Source organism: Cydia pomonella, chromosome 8, assembly GCF_033807575.1.
Source record: "Cydia pomonella isolate Wapato2018A chromosome 8, ilCydPomo1, whole genome shotgun sequence".
Classification (NCBI taxonomy): domain Eukaryota; kingdom Metazoa; phylum Arthropoda; class Insecta; order Lepidoptera; family Tortricidae; genus Cydia; species Cydia pomonella.
The window spans coordinates 19,857,249-19,877,917 of record NC_084710.1 but is presented as its reverse complement, the minus strand read 5'-3'; the positions used below and the strand labels follow the sequence as shown (position 1 = coordinate 19,877,917).

Below are 20,669 nucleotides of genomic sequence, written 5' to 3'. Positions count from 1 at the left end.
AACATTACCTACTTTAATCATCTTAATAATCGGCTATGAAAGAACTAAGCACAAACTAGTTAAATATAATAATAATAATTTAGCCTATATACGTCCCACTGCTGGGCACAGGCCTCCTCTCATGCGCGAGAGGGCTCGGGCTATAGTTAAATATACAAGGTAAAATTTTAACCACCAGCCATACTCTACGTAGTGACTTTAAAGGTCATACTGAACAACTTTTATTATGGTCACCACGCAGAGTATGGCTGATGGGTAAAATTTCACCCTGTAAGTACTTTTAAAACTTTCTAAAACGAGAAATATCTAGATAATATCCTCCATAGTTCGTGAAATTCACGATAACGCGCAGATTTATCAAATCTAAACTTTAATAATATGACTTTACGAGTTAAGGCACGCGTCTTCGTGAATGACACGATGTATAGCCGCATAATTCTAGCTCTAGCTGCCAAAACAAATGCAATTTCGATTTGATAAAATAAAGATCCAATATATGTAGAATGTATTGGGAGACCATATTGTCGATCTATGGGAAGCTACAGGGATATACAGTAGGCGCTCGGTAATCCTGCAGTCCTGCTGTCGCCAATCCGGCACGTCCAGTACTTAATCCTGCAGTTCACGTCTTAGATGGCCTGCTCAGGGCTATAACTACGAAAATCGAAATTCGTCAATTGCGGGCATTTTTCTCTGTCACTCTAATTATGTCTTAGTGAGAGTAAAAGAGAAAGATTCTCCCAATTTCCGAATTCCGGTTTTCGCAGTAGGCCCCCTGTAATCCGGCAGTAACACAGCGGAACGCCGGATTACAGAGCGGTTGCATTGTTTGTGTGATGACGCTCCCATCTTGGGTAGTTGAAAATAATGCTTTAGATAACACTTTACTGATTTTGAGGAAGTTCATAAAGGCAATATTATTAACAAAATATAATATATTTTATTAAGAAGCAATTTAGAATAAATAAATTTTTCGTTAAAGCATCATTTTCCTCTTCCGCAACCGAAAACGTTTTACATGTTGAACATAATAATAATGAGATCCCACATATTGCCATTATTGATTAAACTATGTTTTCTATATAAAACTTTTATTTCCATTCAAATGCAATAATCCGGCATGGGGGAAAAATTTCCAGTGTCGGATTACCGAGCGCCTACTGTACTGTACGTAAGTATATATTGTAATCATGGAGAATTAGTTTTACAAATGTAAAAAATCGATGTAAGTATGATGTGCAAATTCGAGATCTCACGTAGGTACTCCGTAAACGCCTGAAGGTGTTTTACGAGCAATTATCTGTTTTAAGCCATTTGGGCCATTTGGGCCACTGCCAAAATGCTGCAGCCTACCTAAAACACCTAACTATACTATCTCCCAACCAAACTCACGACCGAGGTCATATCAGTATCTCTCTCACTCTTGCCATGACCACGTAAGCATGAATGTGAAGTTTTACGACCCTGGTCATCAGTTAGTTGGGAGATAATATAACACACTTGAAATCAAGCGAAACGCACCAATACGTAGAAGTGAGATATAGATATCTCTACCGTGTCTAACGTAAAGCTGCTTATGTCGTCAGTTACTTAATTAACTGAAGTGTGTGAAGCGCTTAAGGGTGCCCCTTCAAATTAAGGATTCATTACAATTCGCTTGAACCTAGTATGAATCTACTTTTACTTTTAGAGGAAGTTAAACCTCGCTTGCTCCTACACGCCAGCTCAACCACATCACACACACTCCCACTTCTTCAGACCCCAAATCACCCCAAATCCACAAACTTCGTGCGTACTTAGGTGACAAAAATTTAAGCTATCTCCTAGGACTATCACCTCGAAGAAAGTAATATGTAGGTATGTGTTATCAACTATTTTTCTTTTTAAACGTGGAGCACTTTAAAAATAAGATAAAAGGAAAAAGAGACAATTTCAAGTGTTGAATGCCTACAGTTATAATGAGAGTCCTTGACCCGACCAAATACCTCGCAATCCTTTCTTTCGCGTTCGTGTGTCCTAACAGCAAGACACTAATCGACCATTGGACCTTATTTCAATGTAATAAAGCTTGTAAATGGTTACATACCTGCGTGGAAGATAGTCCGTTCAAACTGTTCAAAGTCATTCCAGCCTTTGTGTACAAACATCCACAACGCCGCCTCAAAGAACATAAACAGTTTAAATTTAGAATCTGATTGCAATAGACGTTAACACATTAACACAGTTTTTTTTTAATAAACTCAATTTACTCGCTATAATGTCACTGCTATTTTCAAATTTGTTGTCAATTTTGTAGTGCATAATTTAGTTTTGAACTGTGTTTTTATTGCTGTGTTTTTGTGTTGTGAAATGGACGAATTGGTCGGTGCTTGGGATTTTGCGTATTCAGCCGCAAGAAACATTTTGATTCGATCTTGGGATATACCAGGCGGTTGGCTGAACAGCGTCCGAAAATCCATATTTATTTACGGTAATAATATTTCTAAGGAAAAGTGTTGGGAAAAATGGTATAGGTCAGGAAAAATACTATAGGTACTTACGTATTTCTATTATACATGACAAATCCTACTTATCATCATTCTTATCACTGGCTAACCATTATTGTTATTGTGCAAAATTACTTACTTACACTGTTATGTTACAGAAATACCACCATCTCGTAATTATCTACTAAGTAAATTACTATAGGTACTATTATAGAATGAGGTGTAACGGACCGTTTTTGATGGGACTGTATAGAAAGACCATGCCTGTGATGCCCTAATAGGAAACTACCCACTAAACATTCTGCTAGAATTTTTTACGGTTCCACCCATAGAGTAAAGATATTCGGTTTCTACCAACTATTTAAGCTAATTTGTTTCACTTGCTGAGCTAACTTGATAATAGCAGCTTAATTTCCAGTTCAATAAGAAGACAATCATGCTTAGCTTACTGCGGAATTTTAATATGGAGCAACCGGTCCTCTACATAAATTGGTTTCCTTCTTCACCAGGTACAGATAGTCTGGTAACACTTTCAAAGGAAATGTAGTTTAAATTAGATAAAATGCTGACATTTTGTATTTTAGACCCATTGATCGACTGAGTTAGCATATTTATTTATTTTTTGGCATTATATATGGGGAATTACGAATGCGTCCAAACAGTTTTTTTCTATTGGCAACATCATACGTTGACATTTTAAGTTCTTAAGTTGTTGCACTTGGCTGTCACCTGGAAGCAGTGACAGTAAATAAAATATGACTCCGTCATTGGAATTAAAAGAATAAAAAAATGGCCGCGATTGGAATGTGCGAAACCCCCGGTTGCAAATCTATTGCACAATTACAATGCCCGACGTGTATTAAACTTGGTATACAGGGCTCATTCTTCTGCAATCAGGATTGTTTCAAGAAATCGTGGAAAACGCACAAAGTTATCCATTCGTTGGCGAGTAAGTTGAAATTTTGAGGTTATGTTGCGGTGTTAGGTTACGTTGTTTAGTTTGTGACACTATTTTGTTTTAGAGGGCGAGTCGACAGATGGCTCGAAAGTCGAGTATAATCCTTGGCCTTCGTATAATTTCTCGGGGAAGTTGAGGCCGTACCCGCCGGGGCCGAAGCGAACGGTACCGCCGCATATAGGTCGCCCAGATTACGCTGACCACCCGACCGGATTCCCCGCGTCTGAAAACGCTGCCAAAGGCTCTGGACAAATTAAAGTGCTAGACGATGAGGAGATCGAGGGTATGCGCGTCGCTTGCCGCTTGGGAAGAGAAGTGTTGGATGAAGCTGCAAAGTAAGACATGTTATTGACGTTAATTGGACTCTGATCCTTGTTTGCTTCCCATTGTCTAGTATCATGCTTGTTGTATAGTCTGCTATGACATTATAAGCACTATCTGGAGTAATTGGAGCAAAAGCAGAATTACTCTCTTGAAATTTTTATTTCCTGTAAATAATTACATTCAACCCCTAAATTATCAGCAATTTGAAGTGTGAACCTCAACTCCCTTACATTTTTGATTTTTCATATGTTTTTTATTAAAAGTGGTTTACTGCAGTGGGAGTTGACAGTATCACAACAGTGGGAGTTGATGGTTTAATATTTTTTTAATAGGGTATTTGCCTGACTAGTCAAATCAGTTTCTTTTTTTGAACTGTCAAAAAGATGAGGCACAATTTATTTACAAATAATTATTTCTTTCTTTAAATGAAAAACAGAACCAGTGATGTCATGGTCAAGTTACCTAGTCTTTATAAGTTCTGTCCAATTTATTCTAACACTTTAAACTGTCGCATTTTGTGCAATATTAATTCATTATTTTACCTTTTATCCAACATTTCAGCTAGGTTACACTAGCTGTGGTCATGGAAGTCAACAGTATAGAAATTGTCTAAAAAAAGTGCTATTTATTCTATGTAATGCTTTATTTCATGCATGGTGTGAAATAATTCATTTATTTAAAGGACAGGTATTCTTAATAGAAGTAATAGTGAATACTCTATCTGATATCTAGCTATACTTGAATTTACAGAGCTTGTGCAGTTGGTGTGACAACCGATGAGATTGACCGTGTCGTCCATGAGGCCTGCATTGAGAGAGAATGCTATCCAAGCCCACTCAACTATCACAACTTCCCTAACAGTTGCTGTACTTCTGTTAACGAGGTTATCTGCCATGGGATACCAGATACCCGTCCGTTGGAGGTAGGTTTTAGTAATGGTTTTCTTAAGGTTTGTTTTATAATAATATGTATTTATTTATGGGCCAATAGTTGCCTGAAACTGTTGATTGATAATCAATTGTCCCTATCTGTTATATGACATTTCCGTTTGTTAGAATAGAGACAAAATTTTACAGAGGTTTGTTTGGAGGTTGTCAAGTTTTTTGGGGGGGTTACTCTATCTTACACAAATAATTATTGTTTGTTCTAATTAGTGTTTGCCCTATTGTTTTTATTACTACTTAACCTATCCCATTGATGGTGTTTAATATTTTGCCTTCAGGATGGCGACGTCTGCAATGTCGATGTAACTGTCTACCACCGAGGTTTCCACGGAGACCTCAACGAGTCCTTCTTCGTAGGCAATGTACCTGAATCAACTCGGAAACTGGTCCAGGTGACCTATGAGTGCCTGATGAAGGCCATAGACATTGTGAAGCCCGGTGAGAAGTACCGTGAGATCGGGAATGTTATACAGAAGCATGCACAGGCCAATGGGTTCAGCGTAGTTAGGAGTTACTGCGGACATGGAATACATAGGCTGTTCCATACTGCTCCTAATGTTCCACATTATGCCAGTAAGTAATTTTTTTCTTGACATATCTATTTAAAATCGGTGATTATGATGTAATCCTGTTATCCGTCATTAGGGACATAGGGCTCGCAGAAGAAAAAAAAAATTTTGTAAAGCTTATAAAATCTGCTTGGATACAATTATCATTCAAATCCAAGATTTATTATGTACATGATACTTTTCCTTAATCCACATGTTTATTGATTTTTTTTTATACTGCGTCAGTGGCAAACAAGCACATGGCCCGTCTGATGGTAAGCAGTCCCCGTAGCCTATGTACGCCTGTAACTCCAGAGGGGTTACATGCGCGTTGCCGACCCTAACACTCCGCACCCTCTTTGAGCTCTTGCAACCTTAGTCACCGGCAGGAACGCAACACTATGAATAGGGTCTAGTGTTATTTGGCTCCGGTTTTCTGTAAGGTTACTTCCCTAGTTGGGCTCTGCTCGAGATCTGAAATGACATACGCTGTGCTGTGCCCTACCACACAAAGCGAGATGACATTTGCAGTGCTCATACGTCACTTTTGGACGTAGCTAAAGTACGTACCCGGGTCCGGGTATTTTGACTGTTATAGATTAAATCGTCAAGTAACATCCAAAACTCACTAATTACTACCACAAGTTCAGAGCTATAGTGAACAGTACTAGTACCCAAACAATGTTGAGTTTTATGAGCTTTTATTGAACTTGTGATGTAACTGTGTATGTTTGTCAAACCTTGCAAGTTAAATTTGACTTTTCCCGGTTTCCGATAACGCTAAAAATTTGCATATATATGTAAGTTGGGTAACAATGCAATATTATGGTACCATCAAGCTAATTTGATTATGGAGACAGGAGGTGGCCATAGGACCTCTGTGATAAAACAACGCAACTTAATGGCATTTGGGGTTTTTAGAATTGTCTCGATTAGTATCAGTTGTCTGTGGAAAGAAAAATACAGTCAGCGTACCTAAAAATGAAATTTTTGCCTTAAACTTATTTTTCATCACAAAAAAAATATTATAATTTCAGTGAGGTTTGGTTGTCACCTGACGAAATATAGGAAGCTTTTTTGCCCGAGAGTTAAGAACCGTTTCTGTTAAATATGTTAGGTTAATTTTGATATTAATTTGAGATCATTTCCTAATCGTAAGATACCATGCTAGGCTTTTCAAAATAATTTATGACAATTTAACACACTCTACTTTATTGTTTTTCATCAGTACATGTTAATTTCCAGAAAACAAAGCGGTAGGCGTGATGAAGCCGGGGCACTGCTTCACGATCGAGCCGATGATCAACGAGGGCAGCTGGCGCGACGAGCAGTGGCCGGACCACTGGACCGCCGTCACCGCCGACGGCTCGCGCTCGGCGCAGGTACGACACCCGACACGCCGACACGCCGACACGCCGACACGCCGACACGCCGACACGCCGACACGCCGGGCGAGGCCCCGACACCCCGGCCTCGCACGTGGCGCCAACAGCCCTCGGAGGCCTGCGCACACCGGCGGAGGCTTCCCTCCGCCCGGCGCACACTGACGAGAGAAGATCCCCGCGATGCCGCGGCGCCTGGCGCGCCAGGGAGCCGGTGTGCACGAGTTCTTCCCCGTCGTCCGCCGACTTGCGCCGAGCCATCTCACCTTCCAACCCAGAGGGGAAACTAAGCCTCATTGGGATCAGTCCAGTTTCCTCACGATGTTTTCCTTATGGATATTTCCTATGTATATCGTCATCTTGTATCCACAACCCGAGCCTTATTTTACAGGTTGATTTGTGTAAACATGTTCTATAATAGGTATTAATTTATTTGTTGGCCGATCAAATACATTATGCACACTTTGGTCTTATTATTGAACATAGTTCCAAATAGTGTTGTTCTCAATGATATTAAAAAACATTTCCTTAACCCATTACTTTGTTTTCCAGTTTGAACAAACGCTACTAGTAACGGAGAGCGGCTGCGACATCCTCACGGCGCGCGGCGCCGGCCGGCCCTGGTTCATGGACCAACTGGAGAAACTCAACGCCAACTCTTAGTCTATATACAAGCCAACAGTTCTCAAAGTCAGTATGTCAGTACATTTTGGACCGTAATAACATGCACGTAAGGTGCGTTTCAGTTTACAATACAATCGAGCGAAGCATCACTTGCCGCAAAACTAAGTGGTGAGTCAAGTCATAATGCCATCTCTTTCACTCTTGGTTGGTCTTAACAAGGGTAAAGGAGATAGCATTCTGATCTCAGCCGCCAGTTAGTTTAGTATTGTATTTAATATTACATTCTATTTTGGACCGTAATACCATGTACTTATAGCACAAAATATTAGTGGGGGCCTACAGAAACATCAGGGGATATTTTTTATTACTATTCTAATAGTCTTCTAGAAAAATGTTTCTTATACTTAATATTGCTATTAGACACAAAATAGTTTAAATTTATTTTATAGAAACTAATTAAAAGAACAAAGCGGAATTTATACTCAAATCTTAGGACTCAGATGAATTTAAAACATGTTGTTACTATACGATATTTTTTCTTTGCTAGTTTGAGGTGAATCCTAATACCACAATAATAGTAGATTGTTAACCAAGGGATGAAAGGCACCCTGGAGACTGAAATGGTGCCTTTTACCCAAGTTAAACACTGCTTTTCATTTCGAATACGAGGAAAGTAAAATACATGTTGCATTTAAAAAACACTGCTAAATATAAACTTAAGTAGTATTTCTTGAGGGTACTTGAGTTAAAATATGGTTATTTATGGAATGAGGAGTTAATTATCGGAACGGAAATCGTACAACAAATCCATTTAAAACCAAAATTTTAACTGCTTATCGTAATAAAAAGAGAAAAATGTACTTGGAAAGTACAGTGCTCTAGAGCAGAAACGTATCGGACCTGCACACTTTTTGGAACATAAATGACCCACTTTCAGAGCATGGGAAATAGTTTTTTAGGGTTCCGTACCCAAAGGGTCAAACGGGACCCTATTACTGAGACTTCGCTGTCCGCCCGTCTGTCACCAGGCTGTGTCTCATGAACCGTGATAGCTAGACAGTTGAAATTTTCACAGATGATGTATTTTTGTTGCCGCTATAACAACAAATACTAAAAACCGAATAAAATAAATATTTAAAGGGAGCTCCCATACAACAAACATAATTTTTTGCCGTTTTTTATAAATACTGGCACGGAACCCTTCGTGCGCGAGTCCGACTCGCACTTGGCCAGTTTTTTTAAACAAATTTATAGTTTAATCCCTATTAATTAAAATCAAGCATTTAAGAGACATCTGACTTTTAGAACTTGATTGTCAAGTATTTTAAATCGAGCAATATCACGTACAATCTTGACCTTAAGTCTTCTGATTTATGACATAAAAATAAATGTATAATTTTGAAGTTTTTTTTGGAGTTCCGAAATTATAATGTACACAGTTTTCATACTAGGTAGATTGTATAATATTTGTTACCTAAACATTTTTATTTAAATAGATTTTGGTTTACAAAACCGTGCAATGTATTATAGTCTGGCTAAACTAACTTTGCACTGAATAGGGGGTATCACTGCAATGTTCTGCCGCCAGAGGGCAGCACTAGCACATATTTTTAACCATAGAGTAACTTATACTTACAAACCGCAACTGTCCATCTGTGGACCTTATGCCTTTTGTAATGTGGTCCACCTATGGACAGTTAACAGCGTGGGTGATGGTAGTCAAGGTATTAAATATCAACACCAACAGAGTGCCAAAAATATGTATACACGACCTTATTACCTATACATTAAGGTCATGTGTACATATTTTTGGCACTTTTTCCGGGTCTATATTTAATACCTTGACTGTACTATGCTTAAATCAGTTTTTTGACAAGGTTCAATGACATTGATGCCTCAAGGCGGTTTGTTTACAGAGAGCCCATTGCGAAACCGCTAAAATGAAAATTTCGTTATCTGCTTCTCTATCGCTCGAATGTTCAAGAGTGACAGAGAAGCAGATAATGTAATTTCGTTTTCGTGTTCCGCGGTAGGTCCTCAGTATGTGCTAGTGGCGCTCTCTACGCAGAGTTTGGGTAGTATTCCCTAGTGGAGTTTCATTCTAAACGTCATATTTTCATAGACATTTGACATTAATGATGACATTGCCACACTTTGTCATTATGCTATGCAGAGTTAGCGTGGTCCCACTGCACTGGAGTTAATAGTACTAAAGATCGTTTTTTTAGAATTAGAAAGAAGGTAACCGATCTTGACGTGTTATAAAAAAAACGCTTTTGTAAAATAAGTCAGCAAATATGTAACAGTTATAAATAGGGCCCGTACTTTTCATGCCGTTGACGCAAAAATGACGTAATTTAACATACAGGGAGTTACTACAAATTTAGATAACTTACTTATTGATGGGTATCATAATAAATACTTGTTACGTGAATAAAAACTTGTTACGCTGTTAAAAACAAAGATATGTATTATTTCATAAATTAATAATCTATTATTTATTTGTGTGTCAATAAAATTAAAGTCAGTTAGACGTTTCTATACTGATTGTCAAGTATATGTATCAGTTACCTAAAGAGGTTGACAAATGATTAATTATTACGAAAATACTAATTGGAATCACTCTATGTAGCGTGACGTCATTTTTCAGTCAACGGCATGAAATGTACGGGCTCTGGTTTTAAATCATAAGGCGGGTCCACACACTCCAAACAGAGCGAACATACGGGCGAGGCAATTTCCTCGCGTACAAAACGGCCAGTGTAGACGTGCCTAGTGACGCCATCTTGCCGTGCAAATTGGCTCGGGTGAGGCAAACGTACTGAGGCAAAAGTTGCATGAGCACGCGGCCACGCGAGGCCGGGCGTTTGCCGCGCGAGGAAATTTCCTTGCGAGGCAATTTCCTTGCGAGGCTGCTCGCTCGTGGTGGACCCGCCTATACACGAATATTTTGCTTTCATAATAATAATATTAACTAAAATTTTCAATAAAAAGATACGTCAAGATGTTTATATTTTTTCTTATGCTAAAAAACGAAGTACCTAAAATAGTTTTTTACTATTATAAATATTTCTTTACATTTTATATCAAATAAAACCAAGCGCCTTGAAAAGGCTCAAAATAAACATTATAGAATAAAATTAGTATTTACACAACTTATGCCTTTTCTTATTTTTCTAATGCTGAGTTGGTTTATGATTATATTTAAAATTACTCTTTGTTTAGTCTACCGTGTATACCGCACGGCGCTCGCACACAGGAGCTCATCCTCATCCTATGAAAAGTGCATAGAGTCAAACCAAGATAAGTTGGCAGCGATTTTGATAGTCCAGACGGTGTAAGGAGTGTAAGGGTTATTTTGAACGTCACGCTTCTATGAAATTATGACGTTTAATTGACACTTTCACCGTTTGGGCTATCAAAATCGCTGCCAACTTATCTTGGTTTCACTCTACCTACTTTATCCTTTCGAATGGAACGCGGATCCACGTAGGTATTGAAGTCTAATTAAGGTGACGCATCGTTAACACATTGACTACCGGGAACCTGCTCGGCGGGTTTTCTATTCGTAGTCGCTTTCCTCTACAAAGTGGGAAAACACTGGGATCGGCTACGATTAGCGAAAGTGATAAAATCTAAAAATGCGGCGCTTGCTTGCGTCCCGAAACCCGCGCTCATCCTGATACTTCGCGCTTAGTGTACTTGCTTTTGCGCTAGCTTATTCTATGAGGTCGTATGCGGAAAAACTGGTTTCACTGTTTAAATTAATAAAACAAGAATTAATCGAAAAGACACAAATACAGAATTAAAGCGTTTAGACTAATCTACATGGAAAATTTAGAGGCTTGAATCGGTCTCATTTGCCTATACAATTAAAAATGTTCGTATAAAAGAAGCATCTTTGATACGATTTTCTCTGCTATACAAGTTAACCAATCGTGTAACGGCTACAACAGAAATGAAGTCGATGCCATGAATAACCAGTTAGCAAATAATAATTTTATGAGATTTGTAATTGCTGAGATAAATCGAGATACCTGACGCCAAAATATACAAATGCGTCGTCTTAATTAGAATTAAATACTTACCGCGTAGATCCATGTTCCATTCGAGAGCTTAAGAATAGAATTCATTCATTAAGTGGGTATGCACTGCTGCAGCTAGCTGCTTCTGCAATAATATGTGGCTTTTTCTTAGAGAAGGGTCCCTATGCCTTCAAGTGCAATAAGGACCATTATACCAAAAAATCTGTTGGAATTTCAGATATAATGGTCCTTATTACACTTGAAGCATAAAGAACCTTCCGGAGCTTGCTGATGGGGACTTAAATATAAAAATATAAGAAGATACCGAAATTTCCCTTAGGTTAGCATCTCTGTATACAAATATGTATGTAGGGTGCTAAGCTAATAGTTCTGCTAACTATACAAGTAAGCTGCAAAGATAATCCCTGAAAGGATATATATATCCCCTGAAAGGAGGAATAGTTGACCCCCCTGCGTATAAATTTGTTTGCAGGGGGTCAACTATGCAGCCGACTGCATTGTACGTAATTTCATACTTTTCAAATATTTCCAATGTCTCATCAGTAAGCCTTAGGTGAACAAATCCTCTATTTTTGTATAAATCATTTGATCAGTATTACCTTATTCTTGGTATTTTAATTTTATTAAACAGCTAAAGTGGATGGTGTTCTTCGGCGCTATCCCTATATGATGGATCCTTTCGACGCATAGTACCAAATTCGCAATGTGCTAACATACTCATATGTCCAATTCCGCAAAACCCCAATTTCGTAAAGTACCAAGTTTGTAAAGTGATCAACTCGCAAAACACCAACTACGTTAGTTTCCAAATCTGTAATTCGCATAGTACCAACTTTGCTAGTTACCAAAGCTGTAACACGCGGAGTAGAAACTTCGCTAGTGACACTTTGTGATCGTCAAAAATATCGTTACTCCCGGTAGTGTACAATCCAAATGGGTCAGTATGGTGAAGTCGGAAACTATGAGACATAGCAAGATCTGTTCTTAGGAACCATGACGTCGATTTTAGCAACAATTTATTTTTTTCCTGTCGACGTTGGATTGTAATTACCCCACCCCAGAGTAGGATGAATAATATACCTACTCATATATCAGATCTATACATATTCTTTCAAACTATCCTCTACCTCTACCGCAACATATGTGGCACTATGCGTATTGGCACTAAGCGTATTTGGTATTGTGAGAACTTGGTGCTTTGCGTGTATAAAAATAATACTCCGCGAAACGCCAAATGGCACATTGCGAATTTGGCACTACGCGTATTGGCACTAAGCGTATTTGGTATTGTGAGAATTTGGTGCTTTGCGTGTTTAAAAATAACATTCCGCGAAACGCCAAATGGCACATTGCGAATTTGGTACTATGCGTCGAAAGATGATGGATTAATTATGAAATGTCAACTTTTAAGGTTAACATAGACCGTTTTATGTACAGTCCCGGACTTTGAGTCATTTAGGGTTTCCCTTATATTGGAGATGTCATACCGTTATTGACAACCAAATTATCTTGAACTGTAAATGGGTTAATTCAAGTCTCTTACCGTACACGTCTGAAAATATCGATACGGACAAAGTGCCAAAAAAAAGTTTGGCACTTCGATGGTGTCGATGTTTACAGACGTGACTGTACAGAGCTACGTCAGCTGTCAAATTTAATGCAAGATTTTTTTCATAGAGTTTACATCTTTGCCACAAACAACTTTTTGTATGCTCGACCAAACTGACGTCGAACATTTTTATGAATACCTCTGAATTGGAAACCATATTGGTGAACCACAATGTATAATGTTGTATTTACCTACCTTAGGCGGTTATTGCTGTGCACTTCGGAGCGACGTCCGGTGCTGTGATTTTTAACTTTGTACTGTAGAATCCTGATTTGTATGCAAATTGTAAGGTTAATACACTGGCTCCGCCTCTCCGAGCGCAACGATTCTCGGTATACGGGTTGTTTACGATTTGTTGCTTGGCGTTGATGACACCATTACTTCATTGACGTAAAAGGTTAAAGTCTAAAGTGTAAGGCCTGAGTGGACGCTCGACGCGGAGCGTTCAGCGGGGCGTGCAGCGTGGCGTCGGGCTTACAAGTGCTGTGAGCAGCGTGCACTGCGGCCGCTCCTATACGTTTGCATTTGTTTACCCCGCCCCGCTGCACGCCCAACTCGAGCGTCCACTCAGGCCTTACACTTACAAGTCCTTGATATTCGTTGGAGCCTATCTGTAATTTTCACATCTCTGTTTGTTAGAGAGAGACACATTTGGTAGAGGTAGCTAAGTTGTATGACTATACTCGATATCGTAATTCAAGACCAAAAAAACTGCGCCAATGTTGCCACTGCAATAAAATGTTTGTACAATAGTGTATTCCTTTTTTACAAACAATAACGCTGAGATAATTTATTTATTGGTAATTTTAATTGTATGATGGAAAACGTAATTGTATTTCCTTATTTTTTACAATACAAGAAGTGCTAATAAAAACTTAAACAGCCGTGATTTTTGGTTGCAAAGCTGGTAATTTTATTAATTAAAATACAATCTAAATTCCAACATCTGAAAAATTACATATGCCACTTGTCACAAGTGTTGCCCAATATAAAGAAGCATATTAGAAAGAGGTTGGCGAAACCTGAAATGTGTCCTTGACAGTAACATAAGTCACATTGACAGTTTTGACAGTGACGTATCTATCGTAGTTTTTCAAGGGGTTTTCAAAATTAACCACGTCAAATATTATTAGCAGACAGGAATCCGTGGGGCAAAATTCTTTGACAACGAGTTCCTGTATCGATAAACTCTACTATCGATGCTAGTTTTATATACTAGTGTTCACTCAAGGGTTTGCTTGTAAAAAGTATGTTGTTATTAAGAGTAAAAAAATAATTAAATAATAACTCAATGTACTCTTCTTCGTTTTTAAGACAAGACAAGATAATTTTATAATTTTACTCCCTTAATTTTAGACGCTTAATACCCGAAAATATGGAACAAATTCTGGTCGATTACTTTAACAATAGTAAATGGGACATTCACGAAGAAAAAAATTGGAATAAGTAAAATTATAAAATTGTCTTGTCTTGTCTGATTATTAGGCTACACCTTGGTTTCATTTGTTCCCCTGTGCGTTTGGTCAAAAGAGGATAAGGCACAACTCGATCTGTGAGTGTGGACTGGACGAGGGTACAACAACTCATATTTTATTGGAGTGTCCTAAAATACGTTATCCTATATATGATTTTCTTCCTCGTGAGATTAGCCGTCCAGTAAATATTAACTTTTTACTTACTAACATGGTTTTCACCCCGTTTTGTGGTAGTTTGAATAAATTCCTTGCTAAAAATAATCTTAAAATGAAGTACGTATCATATTATTGTACAATAAGTTCCTAGATTTAGTACTAAACTGTAGCTTGTTCTGTACACAGTGTTCATATTGTTTAATAGTTGTACCTATTTAGTCTGTTAGTGGTAATTTGTATTTCTTTGCAGATTGATCGGATGCTCCACCGAACACTTCTATGACCGTAATATGATAAGATTCATATACTAGCCGTGTCTTAGCCAACCTCGACATCGGCAGAATCATCAACACCTTGATGGAGCCATACCACGAAAAAAATGATTTATTGGTCTTGAATTACGGTTTCGAGTATGAGGGGTTTTGGGTTTAAACCCCAAATGGCTTAGCAATTAATGACCATCATCCTACAAAATATCACTCATAAATTGAATTGAATGACCACGACCTTGTGAAATAGTTTTGTAACAAATTGTTAGGAATCTTATTTTATTTACTGTCAAGTTTATTTACTTTTATAAAACTGAAATAGTGTCAATAAATAAAATGTAATAAAATATATTTGTTTAATTTTATTATAACTCGATTTATAAATTTGGCGTTAACAAAAACAAAACAATAAACTTTATTTACATTTAAATAAATAGGTTTTAATAACGAAATGCGTCAACAAAACTAATTATATGTTAACCTACCTTAGAATATAGATAATTATATTATAAATAACACAGTCTCAAGAAGTTTGAAACATTACATTAAAATGCTTACATGTAAAGAATTTACCATTCTTTATAACTTATAACGTACAGTCATGGTATTAAATATCATACGGACAAAGTGACAAAAATATGTACACACTACCCTAACATATAGGCAATAAGGTCGTGTATACATATTTTTGGCACTTTGTCCGTATCGATATTTAATACCTTGACTGTACATGTAAGTACTAAGAATAACCCATGTCAGTCAGTCGCTATTTTGTTTTACTTAAGCACTTTGTTGAGTCAAAGCGATTACATCGTTATAACTAATTTAAAAATTAATGGAACTTTTTAAATACTGTAATTTAAATAAATGAAGTAAATGCACGAGAGTTGTTTCGAAACTATTGTTATTATTTAACAATTACTTTACCAAACTATTGATTCTATTCTATTCTGATGGCAGGTGGCCTTTTATCGAAAAAAATACAGATGATTATTAGTCTTCTAAATGCATAGTGCTTAATTTTACGATAAAAAAATTATCTTGCTTCATTAGGCGGGTCTAAACAAAACGAGCTATCTCGCCAGGACATTGCCGCGCAAAGCAGCTCTGTCGGTGGAAACAGGCCTCGCCCGAACCAAGGCGGCCAAGGCATGTCTACACAGATCATAGATGGTAGGATCGTATAGTTCTGCGTGGTTATGTTATACCGCGTGCGCCTGTGAGCGGCAGAACATACACGCAATGCGACAAAATTAAAAACACGTTTTAACATTGCTGACAGCATACCAAAAACCTCCTACGTAATTTGGTTGGGTTATTTATTGCCTACCATGAACCATACTAAAATTTACGGTGGGGGATAAAAAAAATTAACTGACAAGGACAAACAATAATAGCGCTTTCTCTGTTACTCCTACAGAAAGATACATAAGACTATCCCGTTCGGTCATTTCCCCCCATTGCCCATGTCTGATCCAGTTATAGGTACTAGATTCATGACAAGATAGAGCTGCTTTGCACGGCAATCCCCTCCCGAGGCGGCTCCTTCTGTGTTGACCCGCCTATCTACAGTTAATTATTATAGGTACTAAGGAGACAGTCTTGTGAAATAAATACTTGTATCAGTTGTACTAATCTTCGTAATCATCGAACAGTGGTATGTAATCGTCGCTTCTGGATCTAAGTTTGAGTCCGAACTGAGTGACTTGGTTCATATTCGGGCCCTGGGTTTTGTCCACAGATTTTATGGTCGCTGCTTTCCAGCTGTCGACGCTGTCGGTCTTTCGAGTTACTTCTTTTTGTTTCATGTTAGCTAACTTGGATACCACCACTTCTTTCTGAAATTGAGGTAAAACATGTATGAATATGTGTAGAGCGTCAATGGCTGGAACTTACTTTGGTCTTATTTAGGTACTGATGACCCGCCCCGGCTTCGCAAGGTTTAACAAATCATACACCTAAACCTTCCGCAAGAATCACTATTGATAGATGAAAAAATCCGTTAAGTGGTTTTTGAGTTTATCGCGAACATACATACATACCTACAGATGCGGCGGGGGACTTTGATTTTTATGGTGTGTTGAAATGTTTGACTGTTTTGTTTATAGTCTAGGAACACATGTACTACATGTAGGTAACCCTAATATTTTAAGGAAAATATTTTAAATGTTTAGCACCTTGTGGGTTGTCCGCCTTTCGATCACCACCTTAACCTTTTGAAGATATGGCATTTTGCAATGTCGAAAAGACTTAAATGTTTTTGTAAGCTCAGCAGTGGACAAGGGATAACAAACAGAATGATGATTATAATAATAATATTATAGAACTGTGGATTGGCCAGACAACGCAGTAAATAAGAGATTTCATTGGTTTAGATTTACAAAACTAGATCTTATAAACTTTATACCTGCTGAGGAGTATCCACGTAACTGGCATAAATTCTCAGTACTGGCTCGCCTGTTTTGTCATCAAACGTCAACTTGCTTTTTGGTGGGATTTTTGCTTTGACCACTGTTATTTTCTGCGGCACTAAAGTTGTCGTTGACGTTGTGGTCGTGCTCGGATTCTCAGCTGGAACAGCTACCAGCCTTACAGGCGCCCTTCTAGACAAAATACTGTTCTTCTCCTTGTTAAAATCTTGGTCTTCACTTATACTCGCTTCCACTATTTGTCCAGCATACACGCTTCCGTCTTTTGCTACCTTCTGATCTTTATCGTCAGCCCTGTATAGAGTGTAAGCTACTTTTACTGTTTCATCAGGTTTAGGTATTGGTTTGACTGGCTCTGGCTTCGCAAAAGGGATTCCTAACACAGATATTAATTCTCCACTCGTTTCATTGTTCTGATCTTCCTTTTTATGTACAAAGTATGGTTGAAATTCTGGATTCATTGTAGTGGTTGTAGTTGTGGTTGTTGAGGTCGATGTGGCGGAAGTGCTTGTGGTTGTATTTTCTGCTTCAGTACTGGATGATTCTTGTGGTGTTTCACTTACTTGAGCTAATGCAGCTGCCGCTCTTACGTCATTGATTGCTGAGAAAAACCCACTTGCTATTGCGCTTCCAACGCTTTGACCAACTTGAGCGTAGTATAGTGGAGTTGTGGTCTTATGTTCTTCCGTAGTACTTTCTACTATGTATTGAACGGATGATGAAGGCTGGGATTCGGTGACCACTTGAACGGTTATATTTTGTGGCGTTGATATGGTTTGGTATGGGGTGGTGGTTTCAGCAGATTTCTCAGTTACATTTTGAGTAGTTATAATAAGTTTTTGTGGAACTAATGTTACTACGGTTTTTTCTTGAGTTTCCCTCTGTACCACGTTCTTATCATTTTGCTGTTCTCTTGCGGCAAATGGTGCTGGTGCCTGCTTGGTAATTTCGTTTTGGAGCAGGATGACTTGTGGCTGGATTTGAGATGCTTGAGTTTGGATCTGGGCTTCTGTTGGGAGGTCAGCAGCGTATGGTATGAATTCGACGGCAGGGTATCTCTGCAACAGTTGGTTCTGGAGTTTTTGCAGGAATCCAGGGTCAGGTTGATATAATGCGTTCGGCGGTATTATAATGCCTTCAGCTCCCGACTGGACTAGATCCTGGTGGGTTGGCATGGCACTGAAACCCTAGAAAGTGGCACAATTATGGAAATGTCTCTATATTATTTACTTAAGCCATTTTATAGTCTTATAATCTACTAACCAAGACGAGCGAAACAGTAAATTTTAAACCATAGGCGATATAATAATCATGGATTTATATTTCACGGATCGTTTTGTACGAGAATTACCTGCTGTATAGTGAACTGTTGTGGCATAAGTTGCGCCTGATGCTGCGGCATATTAGCGATCGCGGGCAGCCCGTACTCTGACGTCAGTTGAAGGGCGGCGCCGTTTCGGACCAGGTTTTGTATTTCAGTGGCCGTTAAGGACTAGAACAAAACGTATTGATTTTGTTTTACTGTGTCGGTAGCAAACAAGCGTACGGACCGCCTGATGGTAAGCAGTCTCCGTAGCCTATGTACGCCTGTTACACCAGATGAGTTACATGCGCGTTGCCGACCCTAACAATAATCCGCATCCTCGTTGAGCTCTAGCAACCTTACTCACTGGCAGGAACACAACACTATGAGAAGAGTAGTTAATAATGTTATTTGGCTGCGGTCTGTAAGGTGGGGTGTACTTCCCCAGTTGGGCTCTGCTCTATATGTACGTGTATACCACGCAAAGCGAGATGACATTCACAGTGCCCATACCTCTCTTTTGGTCGTAGTTTAAGGACATACCCGGATAATTAAAATTGGATTTGGAAAATATGGCAGTGATATTGAACTTGGAGTGACGCAGCATCCAAACAATTTTCACATCAATATTGGGGGTATTTACTTACCGTGGCTTTAGAAAATCCTATAGGCGATTCGATCTTAGCGACCTGGATTGACGGCTCTATGTATTTCTCTGTTACTTCGTAAGTTGGTTTTGGCTGAAAATATTAAAGGCCGATAAAATTGAAATATAGGAAAATTTTAAGAGCTCGTTATGCTAATAAGGCCTAAGGTACCCATGGTAATTTCCGTCTTGCACTTAACATAGTTGAGGGTAGTTTTGTTTTTCATTAAGGGACTTACATCTTCTGTAGTAACCTTCACTCCATGCTCCGTCGCATCGATGACCACGATTGGCTTCTCCGAAAGACTTAGGTTGGGCGCTGGGATCGTGTGGATGGCACCTGTGGGTCAACACAGACTGAACACGCTTGCTTTCGCCCATAGGAATGTCGAAGTCGCTTGATCGTGAATGAAGTCTAAGTGGCTAGGCGAAGATAGAACAAAATATGGTTTAGTGTGAAACTATCAGTTTCATAGGGAGTGTGTGTATACTGTATTGCAGCACAAGAACCTTATGTTTTTTTTGGCGAATGCTCACGGAAAGTAGCTCTACGGGAGGAATGGCGACGCTAAGCGAGTCGCTCAAAAATGTACACAATGACCACGACCACTCTAAAGAGTGTAACGAAGAATAATAAGAATGTGAAGTTCAAGTTTCAGATTTAGTCCATAAGATGACAAATCCTTTAACGCGCATGGTTCCTATTGTAATGCCCATCACCTAACGTCCGTAGGGGACATGGTGTTCCAGAAATGTGTCGGGTACAGTCAGCGTCAAATATTTTGTAGCAACCAAAAGTAGGCAAATAGTTCGGTACACCATATATTGGGTCATTACCTATGAAATTGGCGTTTTTGTTCATAAGTATTAGTCATCTCTAAGCTTATTTATTTTAAAAGTAACTTCGAAGTATTTTTTAATTTCATTAGTGCGCTACATAACAACGATTTTACATACAATTATTTGCTACTTTTATTGTTTTATGTATTCAGAATACCGCCCTGAAAACAGCTCTTTTCATGTGCTGCCGGCTCAAGTATTTAAATATTTTTCTGACGGGACAGATAAAAAAAAAAAAAAAGATAGAAAATGTTCCTTAAAAATGTCTCAGATTACTGGCAAAACTTTGTTTGGTTTGAAAATGCCATCACAAAATAATCCGCAAAATTAATTGTATGAAAAATCGAATTTCGTTAAAGTTCCCCATATAAAACGCCAATTTCATAGGTAATGACCTAATATTAGTATTGACTGCTACAAAGTATTTGACGCTGACTGTACGTGACGCGTTCTTACACTTAAAGCTTAGAATTCGATATTCTAATTCAATAGTATATAGTAGATATACGCCAATTTGTACCTTATGGTACCTAAATTAGTTACTAGGGTATTGATGTACGATTAAATTTTAGTGTATAAGAATATTATTGTTTAAGCGACATTCCGACATTTCCACAGGCGATAAATGAA

The 20,669-nt window shown here is 38.4% G+C and overlaps 2 protein-coding genes across 6 annotated transcripts in view; one reads left to right on the top strand and one right to left on the bottom strand.

Annotated features, from left to right (window-relative positions):
* The first annotated feature begins 2,098 nt into the window (after positions 1–2,098).
* On the top strand, positions 2,099–15,168 carry LOC133520803 (methionine aminopeptidase 1). Of its 2 annotated transcripts, none has more exons than XM_061855471.1 (7): positions 2,099–2,470; positions 2,905–2,995; positions 3,509–3,779; positions 4,519–4,690; positions 4,991–5,285; positions 6,506–6,642; positions 7,195–15,168. In XM_061855471.1, the coding sequence occupies exons 2-7, from the start codon at positions 2,923–2,925 to the stop codon at positions 7,303–7,305; spliced, it is 1,059 nt and encodes a 352-aa protein (XP_061711455.1). In that variant the 5' UTR covers positions 2,099–2,470; positions 2,905–2,922; the 3' UTR covers positions 7,306–15,168. The 2 variants fall into 2 exon arrangements, with proteins under 2 accessions (XP_061711455.1, XP_061711453.1); XM_061855469.1 differs by lacking the exons at positions 2,099–2,470; positions 2,905–2,995 and adding an exon at positions 3,131–3,435 and having other exon boundaries at positions 7,195–7,332; positions 14,803–15,168.
* The window catches only part of LOC133520802 (uncharacterized), a 23,588-nt gene continuing 18,084 nt past the window's right edge, over positions 15,166–20,669 (bottom strand). For 3 of the 4 annotated variants that reach the window (XM_061855465.1, XM_061855466.1, XM_061855467.1), the window contains exons 4-8: positions 19,439–19,539; positions 19,201–19,293; positions 18,602–18,742; positions 17,229–18,437; positions 15,166–16,659 (exon numbers count right to left, since the gene is read on the bottom strand). In XM_061855465.1, coding sequence (XP_061711449.1) covers positions 16,453–16,659; positions 17,229–18,437; positions 18,602–18,742; positions 19,201–19,293; positions 19,439–19,539 — 1,751 coding nt within the window. In that variant the 3' untranslated portion in view covers positions 15,166–16,452. The remainder of the gene's footprint in view (positions 16,660–17,228; positions 18,438–18,601; positions 18,743–19,200; positions 19,294–19,438; positions 19,540–20,669) is intronic. The other variant, XM_061855468.1, reaches the window with a different exon arrangement.

Coding starts and splice junctions, on each gene's coding strand:
- LOC133520803 (XM_061855469.1), top strand. CDS start 3,276: ATGGCCGCGATTGGAATGTGCGAAACCCCCGGTTGCAAATCTATTGCA. Junction 3,436..3,508: donor AGTTATCCATTCGTTGGCGA/GTAAGTTGAAAT, acceptor ATTTTGTTTTAG/AGGGCGAGTCGACAGATGGC. Junction 3,780..4,518: donor GTGTTGGATGAAGCTGCAAA/GTAAGACATGTT, acceptor TTGAATTTACAG/AGCTTGTGCAGTTGGTGTGA.